This window comes from Apis mellifera, linkage group LG16 (genome assembly GCF_003254395.2).
Source record: "Apis mellifera strain DH4 linkage group LG16, Amel_HAv3.1, whole genome shotgun sequence".
Taxonomy (NCBI): Eukaryota; Metazoa; Arthropoda; class Insecta; order Hymenoptera; family Apidae; genus Apis; species Apis mellifera.
This window is the reverse complement of record NC_037653.1, coordinates 5,079,138-5,098,710: the sequence shown is the minus strand read 5'-3', so window position 1 is coordinate 5,098,710 and position 19,573 is coordinate 5,079,138. Positions and strand designations below refer to the sequence as shown.

At 30.0% G+C, this 19,573-nt stretch overlaps 2 protein-coding genes across 2 annotated transcripts; both read left to right on the top strand.

Moving 5' to 3' along the window:
- The first annotated feature begins 2,439 nt into the window (after nucleotides 1–2,439).
- On the top strand, nucleotides 2,440–5,299 carry LOC551079. The gene is made up of 3 exons (XM_623478.6): nucleotides 2,440–2,663; nucleotides 3,735–3,901; nucleotides 4,711–5,299. The coding sequence occupies exons 1-3, from the start codon at nucleotides 2,597–2,599 to the stop codon at nucleotides 4,978–4,980; spliced, it is 504 nt and encodes a 167-aa protein (XP_623481.2). The 5' UTR covers nucleotides 2,440–2,596; the 3' UTR covers nucleotides 4,981–5,299.
- A 1,340-nt stretch (nucleotides 5,300–6,639) lies between these two features.
- Nucleotides 6,640–19,316, top strand: LOC412890 (A disintegrin and metalloproteinase with thrombospondin motifs 3). The gene is made up of 15 exons (XM_026445834.1): nucleotides 6,640–9,147; nucleotides 9,799–10,065; nucleotides 10,155–10,279; nucleotides 10,361–10,453; nucleotides 10,583–10,818; nucleotides 11,903–12,055; nucleotides 12,122–12,235; nucleotides 12,377–12,509; nucleotides 12,577–12,746; nucleotides 12,836–13,139; nucleotides 16,092–16,224; nucleotides 16,752–17,017; nucleotides 17,176–17,441; nucleotides 17,624–17,879; nucleotides 18,231–19,316. The coding sequence occupies exons 1-15, from the start codon at nucleotides 8,625–8,627 to the stop codon at nucleotides 18,525–18,527; spliced, it is 3,336 nt and encodes a 1,111-aa protein (XP_026301619.1). The 5' UTR covers nucleotides 6,640–8,624; the 3' UTR covers nucleotides 18,528–19,316.
- Nucleotides 19,317–19,573: the final 257 nt, after the last annotated feature.

Sequence of the window (19,573 nt, the reverse complement as noted above, 5' to 3'; positions counted from 1 at the left end):
TAATTACTAAATATTTAAATTAAAAAAAAATTATGATTGCAAGAATTCAAAAGTTCATATTACTTTTAAAACTATTGGCAGATATTTCATTTATGAATATTCATTTACGAATATTCAGTTAGTTTCAAAATTTCTATATGGAATGCGGAGCATCTGCAAAGGAACATAAAATATAAATTCAACCCATGGTTAAGCTCTAAGTAAGTCGATTTACGACAATACCCATAAACATACAGTAGTGTCTTTTACTGAAATATTCATTGCTAAAGTTGGTTCTGTGGTTTCAATTTCTTTTTTTCTTTTGGCTTATTGCACTGAGGAGTTTTTCATTTTAAAAAATTCTCTCTTATTTATACATTACGAAAAGAATGTATTATAATTAATAATTATAATTCTTAATTCTTTCATTCACAATTTTAATATCTTTTTTATCATTTTATTATTCATAATTAAATTTAATTGAAAATAAATTTCATGTAAAATTGAATTATATTTTCAGTATCATAATGATAATGCAATAAGATGTTAAGTTGAAATGAATGATTTATAAAATATCTGTAAATTAATTAATATGTTTAAAACATTAAACTAAAATTCATAAAAAATTAAAAAAAGATTACAAAATTTTTTTATTTAAATTCATTCATCTCAAATGAATATAATGTAATAATTAAGAACTTCTTCTACTAAAATTTCATTAAATTATCTTCTATAATTCCTCATATTCGATACATTTTGTTTTCTATTTTCTATTTTTATTTATTGGCATCTATTATTAAAAATTAACAAATTAATTATAATTAAAAAAAACATAGATATGTGTATAATTTCGATAAAATACTTTTATTAAAATTTTAATTATAGAATTTCTTTTTCAGAGAAGCTGCAACATTAGCTGTTTCTGCAATAAGCTCTCATTTTCTCTCTCTTTAATCAAAGCGTGTGTTTCTATCGAAAATTCGTGTTGATTACAGCGTTGGATTTCTTTGTAATATTCCCAAGCGAAATCATCAATTTCAGCATTTAACAAGAGAATACACGGAATAGTATCTCGCGTAGACACTTTCCATTTCTCTTTTTCATTTTTTGAATAGCGCTGGATGAACTTCAACAGAAGATCTTGGTTTATTTAACCTGTAACAAATTTCCTGGATAATTTACTTACCAGGAACCGCGAGAACAGTGTTTTAACTCGGCCACTAACTGGACACGCTTGTTGCACCCAATTGGAAGTAATCTACCGTATAGCTGGTCGTATTTGGTGGTATTTGCTTACTTTCGTAAACATCAGATTACTCTGTCGACGATTAATTTCAATTTTACTTGTGTGTGTCAAGATAGGATAAAATGAGATTACTGGAAAATAAAAAATATGAATTATAAAAGGATATTAATGGAAGAGATGATGTTATAGCTTTGAACGATATCAATGAATGTAATTTTAAGAAATGAAATTGATAAAATATGATTAACATCTTGGTATATGATTAAATTGAAATTTTTTTTAAAGAATGATATGAATATAGATGAAATGCGATTAAGTTTGACATACTTCGATTGAGATGATGGATGAAGGTGAAGTATGATTAATACTCTTTGGTGTACTAATACAATTTTATTGAAATTATCTTTTATGGAAATATTAATTTAATTTTTTTTTCACATATAAAGAATTCTATTTAAAGAATTTTTATATAAAGAAAGTAACAAGCACATTTTATGCTTATAATTTTTAATGAATAATTTCTGTGTTACAATACTATAAAATGAGACTTTTAATAATATATAATATTACATTATATTGTACAAATAAGATAAAATATGAAAAAGAGCGTTATATTTTTTAAAAATCTATATTTTTTGATAAAATTATTCTGACAAAAGATAGAATTTTAATTTATTAAGAATATATAAGCTTGAACATCTATTTCAATTTATTCAATTCAATTCAGATAAAATTTAGTGAAAGAGATTTTACAGCTTACTATAATCTTCTTTTCTTCAATTAGTACTTTCTATTGATAATTAAAAAAAAATTAGTTATCAATTTCTTTAAGGAATTATTTCAATTCAATCAAAAATTGTAACAATACTATTCCAATAAAAAATTAATATTCTTATAAAATAAAAAATATGTAGAATCGATACTATCTGTTACCAAATATCGATCATTTCACTATCGATTATGTATCGATAATCAAATATGGCGGCTATTTATAAATTCTGTTTTTCTTAAGTAATATTTATTTGTAGTGCTGTGGAATCATCGATTTCGTGACAATAAAATTTTCTGTTTTCTGGATGTGACGCGGATGCGCACAAAACTTTGACGTCAAACGTTCCCGCTGAACGGACAGGACCTTCCGGCTCCTACGAATATTGATTTTCCGTGTTTCGAGGTTTCTAGAGCAGCTGAATACGCGCATGTACAGCTATATGTGCGCATGCGTAGCCATTGATATCAACATGGCGGTCCACTGCGTTCGAATCTTCTTTTGTCGCATTTCAACGCGTTCGCGATGATACACAAGGATGCACAAGGTATACGAATGTATAATTTAATTTACGAACCTCTTGCGAGGTCTTGCTGATCAATATGGCTGACAATAAAAGTACCATTGTCACATGCTTGCTGATCGTCACTTCAATCGCAGTTGTTGATGGTAAGCTTGATATACTAATTACTTGTATGTCTCATTACTTGTTTTTTTAGTTTACTTATATTATTAAAAAAATTAATTGACAAAATCATATATATATATATATTTGTTTATTCTTTGGTTTAATTATATATTTTTAAATTTGGATAATCTTAATGTGGGTTTGGTGGAATTTTTTTATTTTTCTTTTTTTTCTTCTTTTTTTGTTATTTATTTTATTTATTTATTTTTTATTTTGTTCTGTATATAATTTTATTTGATATATGAATAGATTACTTTAAAAATGCTTTATTTATATGAGTTTTTAAAGAAATCCAAGGATATAATAATTTTGTCTATATATAATCAAGATATAGAATATATATACAGAAAACTACACCTGTTGAAGCATTTATTTTTAAGTATTAGGCCATTGACATATAGAAGTGCAATAAGTTATAAATGATTTTTTATCTGTGCTACTTAACTGTGTATAACTTAATATAATCTAATATAATTTAATCTAATCTGACTTATACGTTTGATTTATTTTTTGTCGTTTAATGATCGTATAATGATCGTTTAATTTGTCATTTTGTCGCTTATAGTTTATACTTGTTCTTCTATATGTCCACACCCTTAGAGTTTGCTATGAATCATAAAAAATGGTCGATACAAATGATAATTTGATCTTTATTTTTAATTTTGATTATTTTTTTTGTTAATTTTATATTAATACTGTAATTCAATAGATTAATTTTTTAAACAATGCAATAATTGTCTGATTTAATAATGAAAAATACAAAAATATCGAATTATTATAAAAATATTTAAAATCAAATTTTTTTATAGATAAATTACGGACAATTATTTGCATTGTATCATTAAAAAAATAAATCTATCGAATTATAGTTTTAAAGTATCATGATATTAAGAAAACAAAAAAAAAAGAAAAAGAAAAATGAAAATTAGAAGTATAAAGGAAAAATAAAAGTAGAAAAAAAATTTTATAGTGTCTTACATTCTATCTTTATTATGATTTTTATAGATTTTTATTAATATTTATCTATGTATCACTTGTATTATGATTATCAGGGCAATTATTGACTACGGAACATCGAACTCATGCAGCATCGGAACGAGTGAACGATTTATGGTGTTATCAATGTGAAACGATGGAAGATGGAGAGAGATGTTCCAATCTTACCGGAAATTATAGCGCTTTCGAGTACAAGTGCACTGGTGACAAAAGGACTTGCATGGTAATGACAAATGATAACACCGATTCAAATGCTTGTTGATTATATGCAGACACGCGCGGGCCCTCCACCAGATGTTTGATATTCTATTTCTCTCGCATGTTTTTACACCAAACACAGCGTTACTAGGCGGCTAACTAGAAGTGATAACTTATTTATCATCCGCAGAAGCCTGTTTAAGATAGGAATGAAATTTCCTTGCAACATAATCATAATATTCCTAAATTTTGTAATTAGTAAAAATAATTATAATAATTTAATTCTATTTTTTCATTTACCAAAGCAATACAAATTTAAAAAAATCATATTTGACGAATCATTTTTAATTGACACAAACTTAGATAAAATTCGTTTCAAATAATAATTTAAAAATAATTATTAAAAATAATATATATATAGAATAGTCACTATGACATTTGAAACATTCAAATAATAATTTAAAAATAATTATTAAAAATAATATATATATAGAATAGTCACTATGACATTTGAATGTTTCAAATGTCATAGTGACTATTCTAGTAATATTCTCTTCATTAGAATCATATTACAGTGACATTCAAATGTATATTTTGTTAAATATCAAACATCATTTGATTAAATTTAGTTTTATGACAATTTTGCATTCAAAATGAAATTCATTTTATAAATATTCATAAATGATTAGGACAAATTTTTTTAAATATTTTAAAATATAATATTCTATTTTAAAAAACTTACTTCAAATTTTTATATTAAATACTCATAATGTGAATAAGAAATTAGTAATATTTTTTACATATATTTTATTAACACATTATTTTTGTTTTCAGGTGAAGCGATTTTCTTACACCACCAGCACTGAAGATTCAACCTCTAGTCCTCAAACGTGGTCGATGGAAAGGAAGTGTACCAGTAAATGCGATCCTGGATGTATAGTAATCGGCGAACGTACAAAACTGTCGGCTTGCACTACTTGTTGCGAACAATCGTTTTGCAATGTTGGCACTGGTGCTGCGAATGAATTGACAATAAATTGGATCGATCTATTCCTAGCTTTAGTATTGCAAATTACATTGACGATCATTATACATCCGTCCTGACATTGCAAACGAAATGATTCTCAATTTTCCCTGTAAATAATACAATCAATTAATTATTATGTACATATCGTTCGAATTTTAATTTTGATGAAATGAAAATGAAAAATTTCGTGCCATTTATGTTTAAACATACCCTGTAATATACGTTGTAATATGCATAAATTTATAACATTTATTTATTATATTTAATTTTGTAAATATATTAGAAATCAATTTGAATGTTTCATATTCCATAAAGCTACATTATACTATATCATGGATTAAAATGTATTTGAATAAACTTTAGAAAAATATTAAAAATATTAAAAATTGTTAATAACATGATAATAATTAATTCAGAAGTATGATGAAGTATTGTTCAATTAATTAAATTGAACGTGTCTTCTTATTTATAATTTTATTATAATTATATTTCAAATTATTATAATGTTGCAATATATAATATAATACTGTATAAATTGTATAAATATTTATGAATTTTATTTATTTAAGTTTTGAACTGATTGTTCTTTGTAATAAATATATACTTTTTATTGATATTAATTTCATTAACCTTTGCTTGGTTTCCAATAGAAATATTTTATTCCTAATATTAAAATTTTAGGGAAACGAGGGAAATTCAGCCACATTCTATTCACATGGGATCAGATATCCAAAACGCATCGTTTAAGTTGTCAGTGCATTTACAGCTGTAACCAATTACCGTAATTGCACACAACCTAAATGGAAGCATTCAGCTTAAACTCGTGTCCCAACATCCTGGAAATCTGCGTATTATCTCGTTCGTAGAACTAAAGAAGGCTTCGATTGAACGTCAATCTAACTTTTGCTGAAGTGAACATTGTACGATTCTCGATTTCTAGAAAATTCTGACGAAATCTTCGAGCATCGAATGACACCATTCGTTAAATTAACGAGGAAAATCTTCTTTATTTATTTTTAATTTTATGAAATAATTTTTTTTTTAATTTTTATTTAAAAATTCTAATAAATTTTACAATATTCGATGTACGTTTGAATATATAAAATTTATCATACAATAATCGTTATGAAAACTTAAGATAGTGCACGAGAATGGATCTCGTAGAATATAAGATAATATTGCCTTGTTAAGAGACAATAAAATTATTCTCGGAAAGAATTCAGCACGATCATCGTCAAATATAATCTTCTTTCGAAAAAAGCACGTGTATTAATCTATCGTACACGTGATGTGTATGAATCATTTTAAATCATTTTTCATCTTCGTTCTTAAATTAATTAAATAATTTTATCCATATCAGAAATATAAAGAATACAAGTCTTGTATATTTTTGAATATTCAGAATATTAAATTCTTCGAAATTCTTCGAAATATTTTAACTTCTTATTTTATCGACGAAGAAAAAAATTAAATAATTCGAAAGTTAAAATTTCGAATCTCGAAGGGGAAAAAATAAAATATAAAAACAAATTAAGAAGACACTTCAAATGATTATATCACATTGACATCACTTGTTATTATCACATGATCGCAAGACTTGCACCAATATCAAAAATCAAAATTTTGTTCAGAATTTAATTTTCGAGTCGATAGAAATCTTTAGAAAAAAAAAAAGCAGAAAAATGCAATGACGCGGGTCAAATAAATTATCTCTTCTCTATCTCTATCAGAAAAAAGAAATGGCCGGAACAGATTTAATTCCCTTTGATTAGATCCATTGCGTATTCTGGTGAATACGCTTCAAAGGAAACGAGAAATTCTGGTGGGGCGGCTCGAGCACGAAATCCTCTTGGCCCTTGTTAAACCTCGCTTCTTGGGGTCGAACAATGCATTTCGTCGGCATCCTCTGTTTCTCCGGTGATTGCACATAAAGCTGCCATTATTAGAACTTCAGTGGGCGGGAGAAGTTTGCTGCTTTTTCCAGCCACGCGTTTTCACGCTTACTCTTACGCACAATTTGCTCGCGCGCGTTTCGTTCCTATCCACTCCATGTGGCCGCCAGTTGCACCACGACTCTCGTTCCTTCGTGTTCGCACCGTCGCGTTCGACGTCGATCGAGGCAAAATATAACACTGAAATCATTCCATTTCACATCAATTTTACCACGTGAACAGGTGACAGTGCGCGCTGTTTCCAGGCGAAGAAATTTTCAAATCGGATGCGAGCTTGAATTTTCCCGTTCAAAGCTGTGCAATCGCACCATAATTCTTCGTGTTCGCGCCACTGTACACGTATCGAAACATGTGATATAAGAACTATCCATTTTATTCCACGTGAACAGAGACGATACACGCCGTTTCGAGGCAGACAAATTTGTAAGTCGAGTGCGAATTTTCATGTGTTTACAAACCTGTGTAATCGGTATTAGCATAACTCTCCTTGCTTCGTGTTTATATACGTCGTTTATATACGCGTATTGAAACAAAATATAACACAAGAATTATTTCATTTTACTTTTATATTTACGAAGAGAACAACGCACGTCGTTTAGACAGACATTTGTATGCAATGTGAGCTTGAATTTTCGTGTGTTCTGTGTTCTAATTGCTGTTAATCGCACGATGTCATTTTTACCACGTGGTGCACTATTTCGAAAGAAAAAAAATCACAAGTTAGATTCGAATTTTCAGAGGAGGCAAGTATTGCGATACAAAATTTCTTTCTCACTGTTCACGTTCTCATTACATTTTCATTCTAAAACCATTTTTAACGACTACCATTAACGTATATCGTTTCGAGGCGGAAAAATTGTAAATCGTAAAATGTAAATTGAAATTTTCAGTGTGACAAATCTTCGAGACGATTGCCACATCGCGAATCTCGTTTCTTAACGTTCACTTCAGAAGTTAAAGCAATTATTCTTCGTTCTCTTATCTAAATTTTTATCACACCAGAAATGATATAGGCGATTTTCGAATCGGAAAATTGAATTTTCGCGTGCGACAAAAATCTCGAGGAAAGACGTGCGATTGTCGCGATCGCTATTATCGCTCGCTCTACTTTCGACCACGCTCGCGATCTAGTTTCTGATTCGCGGTGAATCGTTAATTGTCGCCACGAGTTTTTCGCGATACGCAAAGCTTATTAGAGTTTCCTCGAAGAATTATTCTCTCTCGTATTGTAAAAAGCTGTGTAAAATGATATTTTCGATCCTGTGTCGTTCTCTTAAATTTGTGTCTATTGATTTGCAACAATTCAAATGGGAATCGTATCCACCATTGCGAAACTTCTATCGTGAAGTTTATAAAACAGTGCACATCGCTCTCTAATTATTGTAACGATTTAAACGCAAGAATCGTTTCAATTCTTTTTTAAACTTTTATCAACTGATCTATTCGTGAATTAATTATCAAAGTGATCAAAGTGATACCAATGATTCACAATCAATCAAGTTTTATCTATTCAAACTTTGCTGAAAAAGAAAAGAGAAATGTCCAGAAAAACGTCCAGTTGCAACAAGATCAACATAACCTCAACGTCCGTTTTTCGCCGCGATGGAAAGCAATGCATATGAATCGAAGAGACAAAATGAGAATATCGTCGATTTCTTCGATCTTCTCTTCACGACATAACTACATCCACAGCATAGAGAGTAGAAACATGCCCCTCAAGTTTCAAGCGATCGAAAAATTCGATTGAATTCTCGCCGAAAGGAGACGTCATGACGCAATCGAAACTTCCGAGTTTTCTGCTCACCACGTGGCTGCTGCTCGGCACGATAGCGACGAAATCGAGAATGGGGGAATTTCTGCACAGTTTGCAAGAGTACGAGATCGTTTATCCTCGAGTGATCTCGAACGAAAATGGGAGAGGAAGGAGATCGACTCGAGAAAGTTTGGAACCGATGCTTCTCGAGATCAGCAACTGGACACTAAGGACCGTGGTCAACGATCGTTTCCTCTTCTCCTCAAATTTCACCGTGGATTGGGTGAAACGTGGAAAAAGAAGGTTGGAGGATCACGAAAAGGCAAGATGCGATCTACGACGGGGAAGTTTAGAAGGCGACGAGAGTTCTTTCGTTGTGGTCACTATCTGTGAAGAGGACGTGTATGCAATGATGCTGACCAATCAAAGATCGTTTTTCGTGCAACCATTGACGAACGGTGAACATGTTATGTTCCAATCGAAGCAAGCTAAATGGTGGTCGACGAGAGAAAATCTGGGTGACGATGTTATTGTTGCAGGTATCGGAAGATAATAACGATTGTATTATTTACCATCGGAGGTGGATTTGAATATAACTTCTTACATAACTTCGTAACTTTCTGTTGCAAATGCACGAATATCCGAGTAGAGTAGTATTTATTAATAGAAATTAGATCGATCTGCGGATCAATTGGCTCGTTGATTGAGAAACAAGTCGATTGAAATTATTGATTGGAAATTTTTCGTTCTTTTAACGCATTTAGAAATAAATCGAAGATTTATATATATTTAGTAAAAAAAAAAAGAAAAGAAATAGAAAATTTATTACACTTAGGCAAGTAAAAGTAATCTTCGTGAAAATTGTGTTCAACACGGGAACGAATTCTAGTTTCATCAATTATTTACAACGTGGAAAATTGATTGCAATTAAATTACGTAACACATTCACGCGGATACAACTCTGTGAGCAGCACGGGTCGAGTTGCATCGGAATTTATCGCATATACATGCAGGAAAATTCGAGACACAACTTTTACTTTATAAATTAATTATTTATTCTCGGAATATCCATTTGAGAAGACGCAGCTTTTAAAACGGAACGAAATTTTTAATTATTAAATCAGTTTCGCGGAAGAATAGAATATAATAATTTTTTAAATTATGAAATTATTTCATATTCTCGATTACAGAGAAATCGAGGAAGGAGAGAAAAGATAAAAAATCGAAGCGAAGAAGACGGGAATCGTTGAATCACGATGTTCAGACATTTTACAATCTTTCCGGTGACATATTTGACGTGGAATATCCAGAAGCTGAGAAACTAATTTTATACGATGAGAAAGACGAAATATCCGCAGAGTACAACGATACGAGTGTGGAAGAATTACCGACTGACGTAAATTCTGAAGAGATTGGACATTTTTCCGGGCCCAAGTGGCAAAGGAACAAAATATCGAGTAAGCTAAAAATAATTTCTCGAATTAATTTTTCGAATAAAAATTATTTATCCGATCGATGAAATATGAATCGATGGATACATTTCCAGAAAGAAAACAAGGCAGTAAAGAATCGCCGCCACGATGGTTGGAGCTTGGAATAGCTGCAGATTATTCTGTGATCGATTTTCACGGAATCCGAGTACAACAATATATCTTGGCACTTTTGAACATCGTGAGTAATTTTACCGATTGATGTTAACTTAGAAAAGATAGTCGAGGCACGTTCGATTAGAGAGTTATATTTGAATTCCAGGTCAGCGCGATTTATATGGACCCATCTCTCGATTCGAATATGGTTCTAGTGATCGTGCGAATGATTTTATACGCGGAGAAAAGAGATGGAATGGTAAGCGAAATGGAAAATTTATTTTTAAGTCGATCTATTTTACCGACCCAAAATTATAAAATAAGAAATCTAACGATGTTAAGAATATGAAAATTATGAAAGCAATAACTTATAAATTTTAACGTTTAGGTTCGCCGTGGTGACGCCAAACGTTCCCTCGAAAACGTAAATAAATGGAACAGAAAAATGTTATCCTCGGCAGATGTAAATCATGATGTTGCTGTGTGGCTGACACGGTTGGATATAGGAGGTCCATCCGGTTATGCACCTGTGTCGGGGGTATGCGATCCCTCCAGGTCATGCGCCTTGAATCGAGACGAGGGTTTGACTAGTGCTTTTATCATAGCGCATGAAGTGGCACACATGTAAGTATTGCATTCTATTATTATGCAATACTTTTCATGCTAAAAACATTCCTTTTAATATTTCATGCGTTTCCATCATGTTTATCCGGACAACAACACTCTTTCAAAAGTGGTTTCAAGTTGATGCTGATTTCAGAAATAAATGCTTCATTAGTTAATTTAATTTAATTCAACTGAAATTTTATTGAAATTAAAAATAGTATAATAATTTTCAGAGAATGAACAACATTAGAAACGAATATTGCATTTTAAAATGCCTTCACATTCTTGAGGTTTCAAAAATATCATGAAAAGAAAGAGTTTTTAACTTTTTAATTTTAAATGACTTCAAAATAGTAGCTTTTTTAAATTTTAAATTGAATATTTTTTTTTTGTTTGATAAATGCTTATATTAATAGAATAAATATTTTGAAAATGTTATTAATAGGTAATATTATACATTAAAAGATATACATTAAGAAAAAGAAATGAATTAGCTTAATAGATGATGAAAATATTTAGTAGGGCTTTATAGATAAAGGATCATTGAGTAAATTATTTCTTGAAACATTAGTTAAGAATTAAATGTTTAATTGACAGATTAGTAAATTAAATCAAATAAATTATTATATTGAATAATTATATTGAATAATTGTATATGAAAATCAGTATATTATTTTGTAATCTTTATATCTTTCTGTTAAAGGTAGATTTATAATGAATCAGATTAGAGATGATTGAAGAACAGAATATTGCTCTTTAAAATCCATTTTTTATTCAGCATGATTTGACTTTGATTGCAACTTTGAACCATCTTCAAAGATAATAATGATACTTATAATTACACAATCAATTGTTAATCTATCTTTTTGTCTCTTATTACATTTCTATATATTTTTGTTAGAAATTGATGTCTCCTTTTGGTTCAAGTCTAACATTGTTATCAAACTGAATCATTTTCATAACATTTCTTCACCTCCTCTTTGCACAAATGTTATTCTGATCATTCTACAAGTATCTCAAAGAATCATATATCTTTATTTTATCACTTTAACATAATCGTTTCTTTTTCCCCTTTCTTTAACGTTTAAAATGTTTACCATAGTCTAGGCTTGACTCACGACGGGGACGAGATGACGGGAAACGCTTGCAAGGAAGAGGGATCTCGAGGAAGCGTGATGGCACCCATGGTCGCTGCCACGTTCCACCACTTCTATTGGTCCGCCTGTTCCAAAAAGGAATTCCATCGAAGAGTAAGGTGAGTCGATGGTTATTTCACTTTGGAATATATTTTAGAATTATATCTTAAAGTAAATATTTGCAGGCGGTGGTCCTGTTTGCTGAACAAGCCAAGACACGATAGCCTAGGCCAATTAAGAACAACTGTTCGGGAGACGTTCACCATGGACGAGCAATGTCGCATGGAGTTTGGGGAAGGGTGGGTATTATTTTATTATATCTTATTATATATAAATAATGATGAATTTCATCATCTTTGATATTCAGAGATTTTTAAATTTTTTAATTTCACTTTCAAATTTGCACAAACTAGTATCATTTGTATTTTTTGAACAAAAAGTTACGAGCACTGCAAAACTTTTGACATCGAGGAACCATGCTCCCGTTTATGGTGTGGCAACAGCAATATTTCTGAGTCTTGCAAGACCAAGAAGGGACCGCCTTTGGAAGGCACGTTGTGTGGAACCTCGAAGGTAAATTTTTAATGTCAATTATTGAACAAATGTTAAGAACAATGAGTTATCTGAATACTTGTTTCAGTGGTGCATAAAGGGTCGATGCGTATCGACGAATAGAAAAAATTTCGATTTTGGCGTGATACTGAATAAACCTAGAAACGGTGGTTGGAGCGGTTGGGCCTCGTGGAGCAAGTGTTCGAGAAGCTGTGGAGTAGGAGTACAGTGTCGAACGCGAAAGTGCAACAAGCCTCTGTTAGAACGATTCTTTTCATTTTTTTTTTCCCTTTAAACTAGAAATAATTTTTATCTTTGATCTTGATCGATTTTCTCTTTCTTCAAAGGCCAGCCTACGGTGGAAAATATTGTTCAGGCCCCAGCGACGATTGCAGAGTATGCGATTTGCCAATGTGTCTAACCTCGATCGATCTCAGAGCTCAACAATGCACCAAATTGGCCAATATTCTTTATCTCGAGAGATTCGATTCCACCAGAGACGTAACCTGGCTACCTCACGCCTCCAATCAGGAGAATCTGAGATGTCGATTGGTCTGCAGGAGTAAAGAGACGGACGAGATATTTTACACGAGGAAGCATTTGATCGATGGCACCCCGTGCTCTTACGGATCGACAGATATATGTATACAGGTAAGATAAAGTATTTGATAGTTTTTTAATATCCTATAATAGCTTTATTCCCTTCTTTTAAACTTTTAAACTTTTTGTCATTTCTTTTCTTTTCTTTTTCATGAACAAAAAATTAGAAGATTTATTGAAAGTATTTTCTTCTGTTCTTTGAACTGATGTAACTTTGGAGAAAATCTGTGGCAAGATGGTGATTCTGGGCTAGTTCTCTTCTTCTATTTTCGCGCATCTGAATTAAATTTTCATCGGTGATCTTCTTATATTGAGAAACGCAGCGAAGAATGGAAGGATAATTTTCTTAAAATGTTAAAAATTTTACATTTTCGATGGTATGAATCTTGATAAATTTTATATGTAATTTATTTTGCAACAAGCTTCTAGAAGAAAGTTTCCTTTTTAAAATGATCCCTTAAAAGTCGCTGTACGATATCTTTTTTATTATTCTATAGAATGTTGAATAAAAAATGAGTACGGTAGGTGAAAAAGAAATCGTATTTCTTCTTACAATTTTTCAGGACTGGTTTTAAAGAGAAGACTTTCCTTTAAAAGCTTATTGTAAAATAAAATGTAGAAAATTTATCAAAGTTCGTAGAAACAACTTAATTTACGAAATTTTTAAGGAAAAAAATTATTTTTGTTCTAAATTTTGTTTTTCAATATAATCAAAAAAAAAAAATTCAATTCAGGTATTTCAAAATAGAGGCTTTGCTCTTTGAAATGAGCCCAGAATGATTACTCTATGATATTTTCTTCAAGAATTACAACGTTTTAAAAAATTTGAATTTAAACAATGAATTTTTAACTTAAAATTTAATCTTTTAATTTTGTATAACGAGTTCATTCGAATCCAAAATTGTAAATTGATTAAATATATGAATATATATTCGAAATTAATACTATTTTATTTGTTTTTAATAATATTAAAAAATGTTTTAAATAAAAATTGGATAATTTCAAGAATATATAGAAATGATATAAAAGTCAAATTATTTTTTTTAAATAGAATCATATATTTTTTAATTGATTAGTAAATACAGTATGTTATTCTCTGCTAGAAACTATTGTATAATTTGTATAATTTGTAATAAAAAATATTATTTTAGGAGAAATTTAATTATATCTAATTATCTCTTGAAATAATATATTTTAGACTTTTATGGCTTAATACTTTTTTATAGAGAATACAATACTGTATCGATTACTGAATTAAAAAATATATGATTCCATATAAAAAAACGAAGTTGACCTTTACAACTTCTTTATCCTTCCTCCTACGGAAAAATTAATAACATGATAATGTACCTCTTTTGAAACCATTCAATTTTTATCTGAAACATTTTTTAATATTACTAAGAATAAATGAAATATTCAAGATAAAGTGTGATGGAGTTAATAGGTAGGTATATAAAATATAAATATCTTTAGAATTAAGAAAACTGTTGAAAAAACGATTAAAAAACATAAAAAAGTGGAAACTATAAAAGGTAAGTATATAAGGTAAGTATATAAGGTAAGTAAAATGCGTAAAATATGTCAAATATCTGTATAAAACTTATTTTGTAATTGTATTCTTCGAAGGGAAAATCATAGACGAGCCATAATTCCAAGAATTTGACGTCATTTCCAAGAACTGCCGAAATTCTAGGAATTTGACGTCATTTCCAAGAAAAATTTGTCGAGCGACCTCCTATCAACTTATGTTCTCCTGATACAAAGTCGCAAAATTGGCCACAAGTTTTTCTCATTCGAGAATCCCGATAATTCCAGGAATTTGACGTCATTTCCAAGAACTGCCGAAATTCCAGGAACTTGACGTCACTTCCAAGAAAAATTTTTCGAGCGACCTCCTATCAACTTATGTTCTCCTGATACAAAGTCGCAAAATTGGCCACAAATTTTTTTCATTCGAGAATCCCGATAATTCCAGGAATTTGACGTCATTTCCAAGAACTGCCGAAATTCTAGGAATTTGACGTCACTTCCAAGAACTGCCTAAATTATTCGAACTTTTCGACTTTTCGAAAACTAATTCATGCTCGAAATTTTCCTTGAAATTTATTTTTCTTTTATACTTACCTTTTTTCATACTTACCTTTTTTCATACTTACCTTTTTTCATACTTACCTTTTTTCATACTTACCTTTTTTCATACTTACCTTTTTTCATACTTACCTTTTTTTATACTTACCTTTCTTCATACTTACCTTTTTTAATATTTGTAGAAATAAGTCATTTTTTCATCATTTTACTTAATACTAATTATGAAATGTGATATATTTAGCTATTTTATACTTACCTTTTATAAATTTCCCATTAACTCGCAGAATTTGTTACCTAATAAATTAGGTAACAATAAAGATAATAAAGTTTACCAAGTATTGGAACCGTTATCATTGTACTATTACTATATATATAAATATATAATTTTATTGTCAAATATGGACAAAAAGACAAATAAAGAAAAAAGAATAAGAAATGGACAAAAATCGGATAAGAATTGACGCCTAGTGCCATCTCTTGAATATTAAAATTATTTATTTTCTAAAAACAACACAAGATGGCATTATTATTCAATTCTTACTCTACTTTACCTATCTTTAAAGAGGTTGTCTTCGATCCTTAATAGATGGCACTAATAGTCAATTCTTACGCTAACTCTATCCTTTTCTTCACTATTTCTTATTCTTTCTTTGTGTTTCATTTGCGGCACTCTGGAGATGGCGCTGATTTCAATATTTTTACCCTATCTCTGTCCTTTTCTGATTATCTATTATCTTTGTCTGTACTTTATAAAACATGAGCTAAAAACGATTCCGATTAACATCATTTGATTAACATTATTTTCTTTTTTTAATATATCGATCTATATACATTATAATCCAAGATCTATACTAATAGAATAATTCTACGATTAACTGCATTTATGATTATTTATTAAAAAATTTCTTTCTTCAGGGCGAGTGCCATGAAATGGGATGCGATCACGTTTTAGGATCGAAGAAAGTGTTCGATCTATGCGGTGTATGCGATGGTGATAATTCGAGCTGTGAAAATGTCATCACCAAGTTCCATAGGAAGCTTCGACGAGGTCAGTCCAATTAAAATTGAGTTCTTAAAAATATCGATGAAATTTTCCTCGAGGTTCCTCGAATATTTAAGAGGATTCGAATTAGTTTAAAAGCATAAGAATTATGAAGATGGAGTGACTAATTGTTAGCTCATATCCCACGAACTTTTCTTCGATTTTCTCCAAGTTCTATAACATAGAAGAAGAGAGGGCAAGTAAAACAGCAAAAACTTTTAATTACTATCGAGAAACTATGAGATGGACGATGTGGTTGGTAGTTGAAAAATTTAATTTATGGCATCTCTTTTTGAAATATTTGAAATATTATCAGACCTGTAGAATTAAAAAATTCATTAATATTTGATAATATTTAAATTGTTAATTTAATAAAATTAATATTTAATTTTGCAAAAAAACCTTAAACAATATTATACTATATTGAGTCTAAATTTTTTAATCTTTTCATTACATATTATTTTTTTAATAAAATAAAATATTTATAAATTTTAATTCAGAATATATTATTTAAATTTATTTAAATTTTCCAGAAGTAACACGAGTCGCTATAATACCACGAGAGGCGTACAATTTGTATATGAACATCACAATAGCTGGATCTCCCCACTTTCACAGGGATAACTTGACAATCGTGATTGGTGATGGAAGGAGAAGGCGAAACGTTCAGGAGAATTTAGCTTCTCGAAAGCGAGATATAACGATCGTTCAAGGCGCTGCCTTTCGAGTTCAGAAACGTGGTAATAACACGTATTCCATAGAGGCGAATGGTACTACGTTTGAAGATGTCGTCATTTTGGTATGAAATTGTAAAATATAACTTAAGAATTTTGTACATTATTAAAATACAATAAAAAAAAAAAAAGAAAGAATTTTGTCAAATTGCAACATATAATTACCATATTTTCAATTCTGCACCAATTCTCTTCTATTTTAAAACTGGTAAATTTTCCATAGCTTATGGTAGCAAAGGATACGATACATCAAGGAATCTCGACTACGGTTTCTCTGAGATATTTCTTAAATCGCGATGAAAGGAGCGCTAAGGATAGATATATATGGCTGTTCGGTGGTTGGAGCTTTTGTTCGGCCAGTTGCGGTGGTGGAACCCGTCAGAAAATGATAGTCTGCAAGGATGAGAAGACAGGGAGAATCGTGTCGCGAAGAAAATGCCCGTTGACGACCAAACCGAGTCAAGAAATAGAGAAATGCAACGTCTTTAGGTATCTATTTTACTAGAAATTTGAAACTGACAATAATAATATAAATACAAAAATACAAAACTTGGTTTCACTTGGTTAGATAGTGACCTAACCTCTAAATTATTATCTTAATTAGAAGAAGTAACGTAATTTTTAAAAAAAAAATAAAATGTAATAAATATAATTGTTTTCTCAACTCACAGTTGTACCTTCAAATGGATACCAGGCCCATGGGAAGCATGTTCAACTACGTGTGGAAAATTTGGCGTGCAATTACGACAGCTTTATTGCATTCACTCGGGTTTCAATGGAACAGAAATGAATAGGAATAACGAAATAGAAGTGTACAGAACGATGGTACAATCATCCATATGTCAATCAAGCCCTATGCCTACGAATACCAGAGAATGTAACAGGATTCCTTGCCCTGGACGTTGGATTTTTACAGACTGGTCCTCGGTAATTTTATCTTAACCTTTTGAAAATACATAAATTAAAAAAAAATGGATGATAATTTGTCATATGAACAATATATGATATATATATGATATACAATATCATAGATATAATATTATAGTACAGGGATCTTCATGTCCAACAAAGTAGAAACGAATAATAGCTGTGAAGTTGGGTGATTACGAAGATGTGAAGTTAGTCCATTTTAGTCCATAGTCCCTGTAACATCATAGATAATATATTAATATCATAAAGGATAATATTTTAAATTATCTCGATATTGAAATAATATTTTAATTTCGAAAAAATTATAATTTCAGGTTAATATATTCGCGTTTTTTTGTTCTTTTCCAGTGCTCGAAGAAAAATGGGAAAGGTATACAGTCGCGAATAGCCAGATGCATTCCTCCAGAGAACGAATCGTTTTACAATTGCGACGGCCCGACCGTAAAAACGGAAATCCGTTCTTGCACCGGTCACGTGACCAGAGCTATCGAATTTCCATCTCGTTGCCTCAGAGACAAGAATCGATTCTGCTCCATACCGAGTTTGAAACGATATTGCAACGTGGCTGCTTTTAGAAAAAGGTGTTGCCGTTCTTGCGAAAATTTCGATCCGTCGAATTCTTTCGATCGCATGTTGCAAACTTGAATTTAAAATTTAAAATTTGTTTAAAAAAAAAATATTTATTGTTTGCGATGAATTTAAGATAGAATTTAAATTATTTCAACAATATTAGATATTGAGATGGAAGATTGTGGTAACAGACTAAGATTTATTTAAATTTCGAGTATACAATACACAGTGACATTATTTATTAGTACGAATTAAAAGTCTAACGAAATAAATCCAAATCAAGAAAAAAAAATCGGGATGATCAACACTTTGTAATAAATATAACGAAGATAAAATGGTAATATGGAACTTTGCAGATAATTTGTTGCATTGCCAATTTACATAATTTACTTCGTTTGACGAATAATAAAAATTATACAATCCCATTCTTCAATCCATATTCATTAATAATTTATCGATATTTAAAATAATTTTCAATTATTTTAATTTTCTATATACACGATCAAAATTAAAATTTCGATAAAAATATATTATATATTCAACTTAATCATAAAATATATATTATTTGAGTATTTCTATCTTTTTAAATTAATAACATTTAATAATAATAAATTGCATACGATATTCCATATTATCATATTCTCTTCCAAATTGTTAAACAAGCTTCTACGACCCGTTTTTCACGAGTAGTAGAGAAATCGGAAGATTCGATTCGTTCGAAGAATGTACTGTCCTACGTTACGTCCCTCGATTTCCGTTTCCTCCAATTCACGCCTGAGATTATAGCTGTTAAAATCAGCGAAGATATGTTCATAACAAAAAGATATGTACGTAAACATATGTATAGGGTGCGCTCCAGATTTATAGACGCAAATAAAATGTTTAAAAAATATCAAATTTTAAATACATATATATATATATGTACGATGTATATAAGTTAAAATATTTTGTATAATTTTATATATTATTTAATTAATAAACAAACGATAAAATATTTCAATGTTTATTAATTTAAAAAATTTAATTTCTTTTTCTAAAAGAAATAAAAAATATTTTTAAAAAATCATTAACTCGATTTGCATCTATAATCTTGTTACATCGACCCTTGAACAATGATACAT

Bases quoted from the DNA above. Each gene is read 5' to 3' on its own strand.
- LOC412890 (XM_026445834.1), top strand. From the start codon at position 8,625: ATGACGCAATCGAAACTTCCGAGTTTTCTGCTCACCACGTGGCTGCTG. The intron at 12,510-12,576 runs GTAAATTTTTAA...TACTTGTTTCAG, and splicing joins CGTTGTGTGGAACCTCGAAG to TGGTGCATAAAGGGTCGATG. The intron at 17,018-17,175 runs GTATGAAATTGT...AATTTTCCATAG, and splicing joins TTGAAGATGTCGTCATTTTG to CTTATGGTAGCAAAGGATAC.
- LOC551079 (XM_623478.6), top strand. From the start codon at position 2,597: ATGGCTGACAATAAAAGTACCATTGTCACATGCTTGCTGATCGTCACT. The intron at 2,664-3,734 runs GTAAGCTTGATA...TATGATTATCAG, and splicing joins TTCAATCGCAGTTGTTGATG to GGCAATTATTGACTACGGAA. The intron at 3,902-4,710 runs GTAATGACAAAT...TTTTGTTTTCAG, and splicing joins GTGACAAAAGGACTTGCATG to GTGAAGCGATTTTCTTACAC.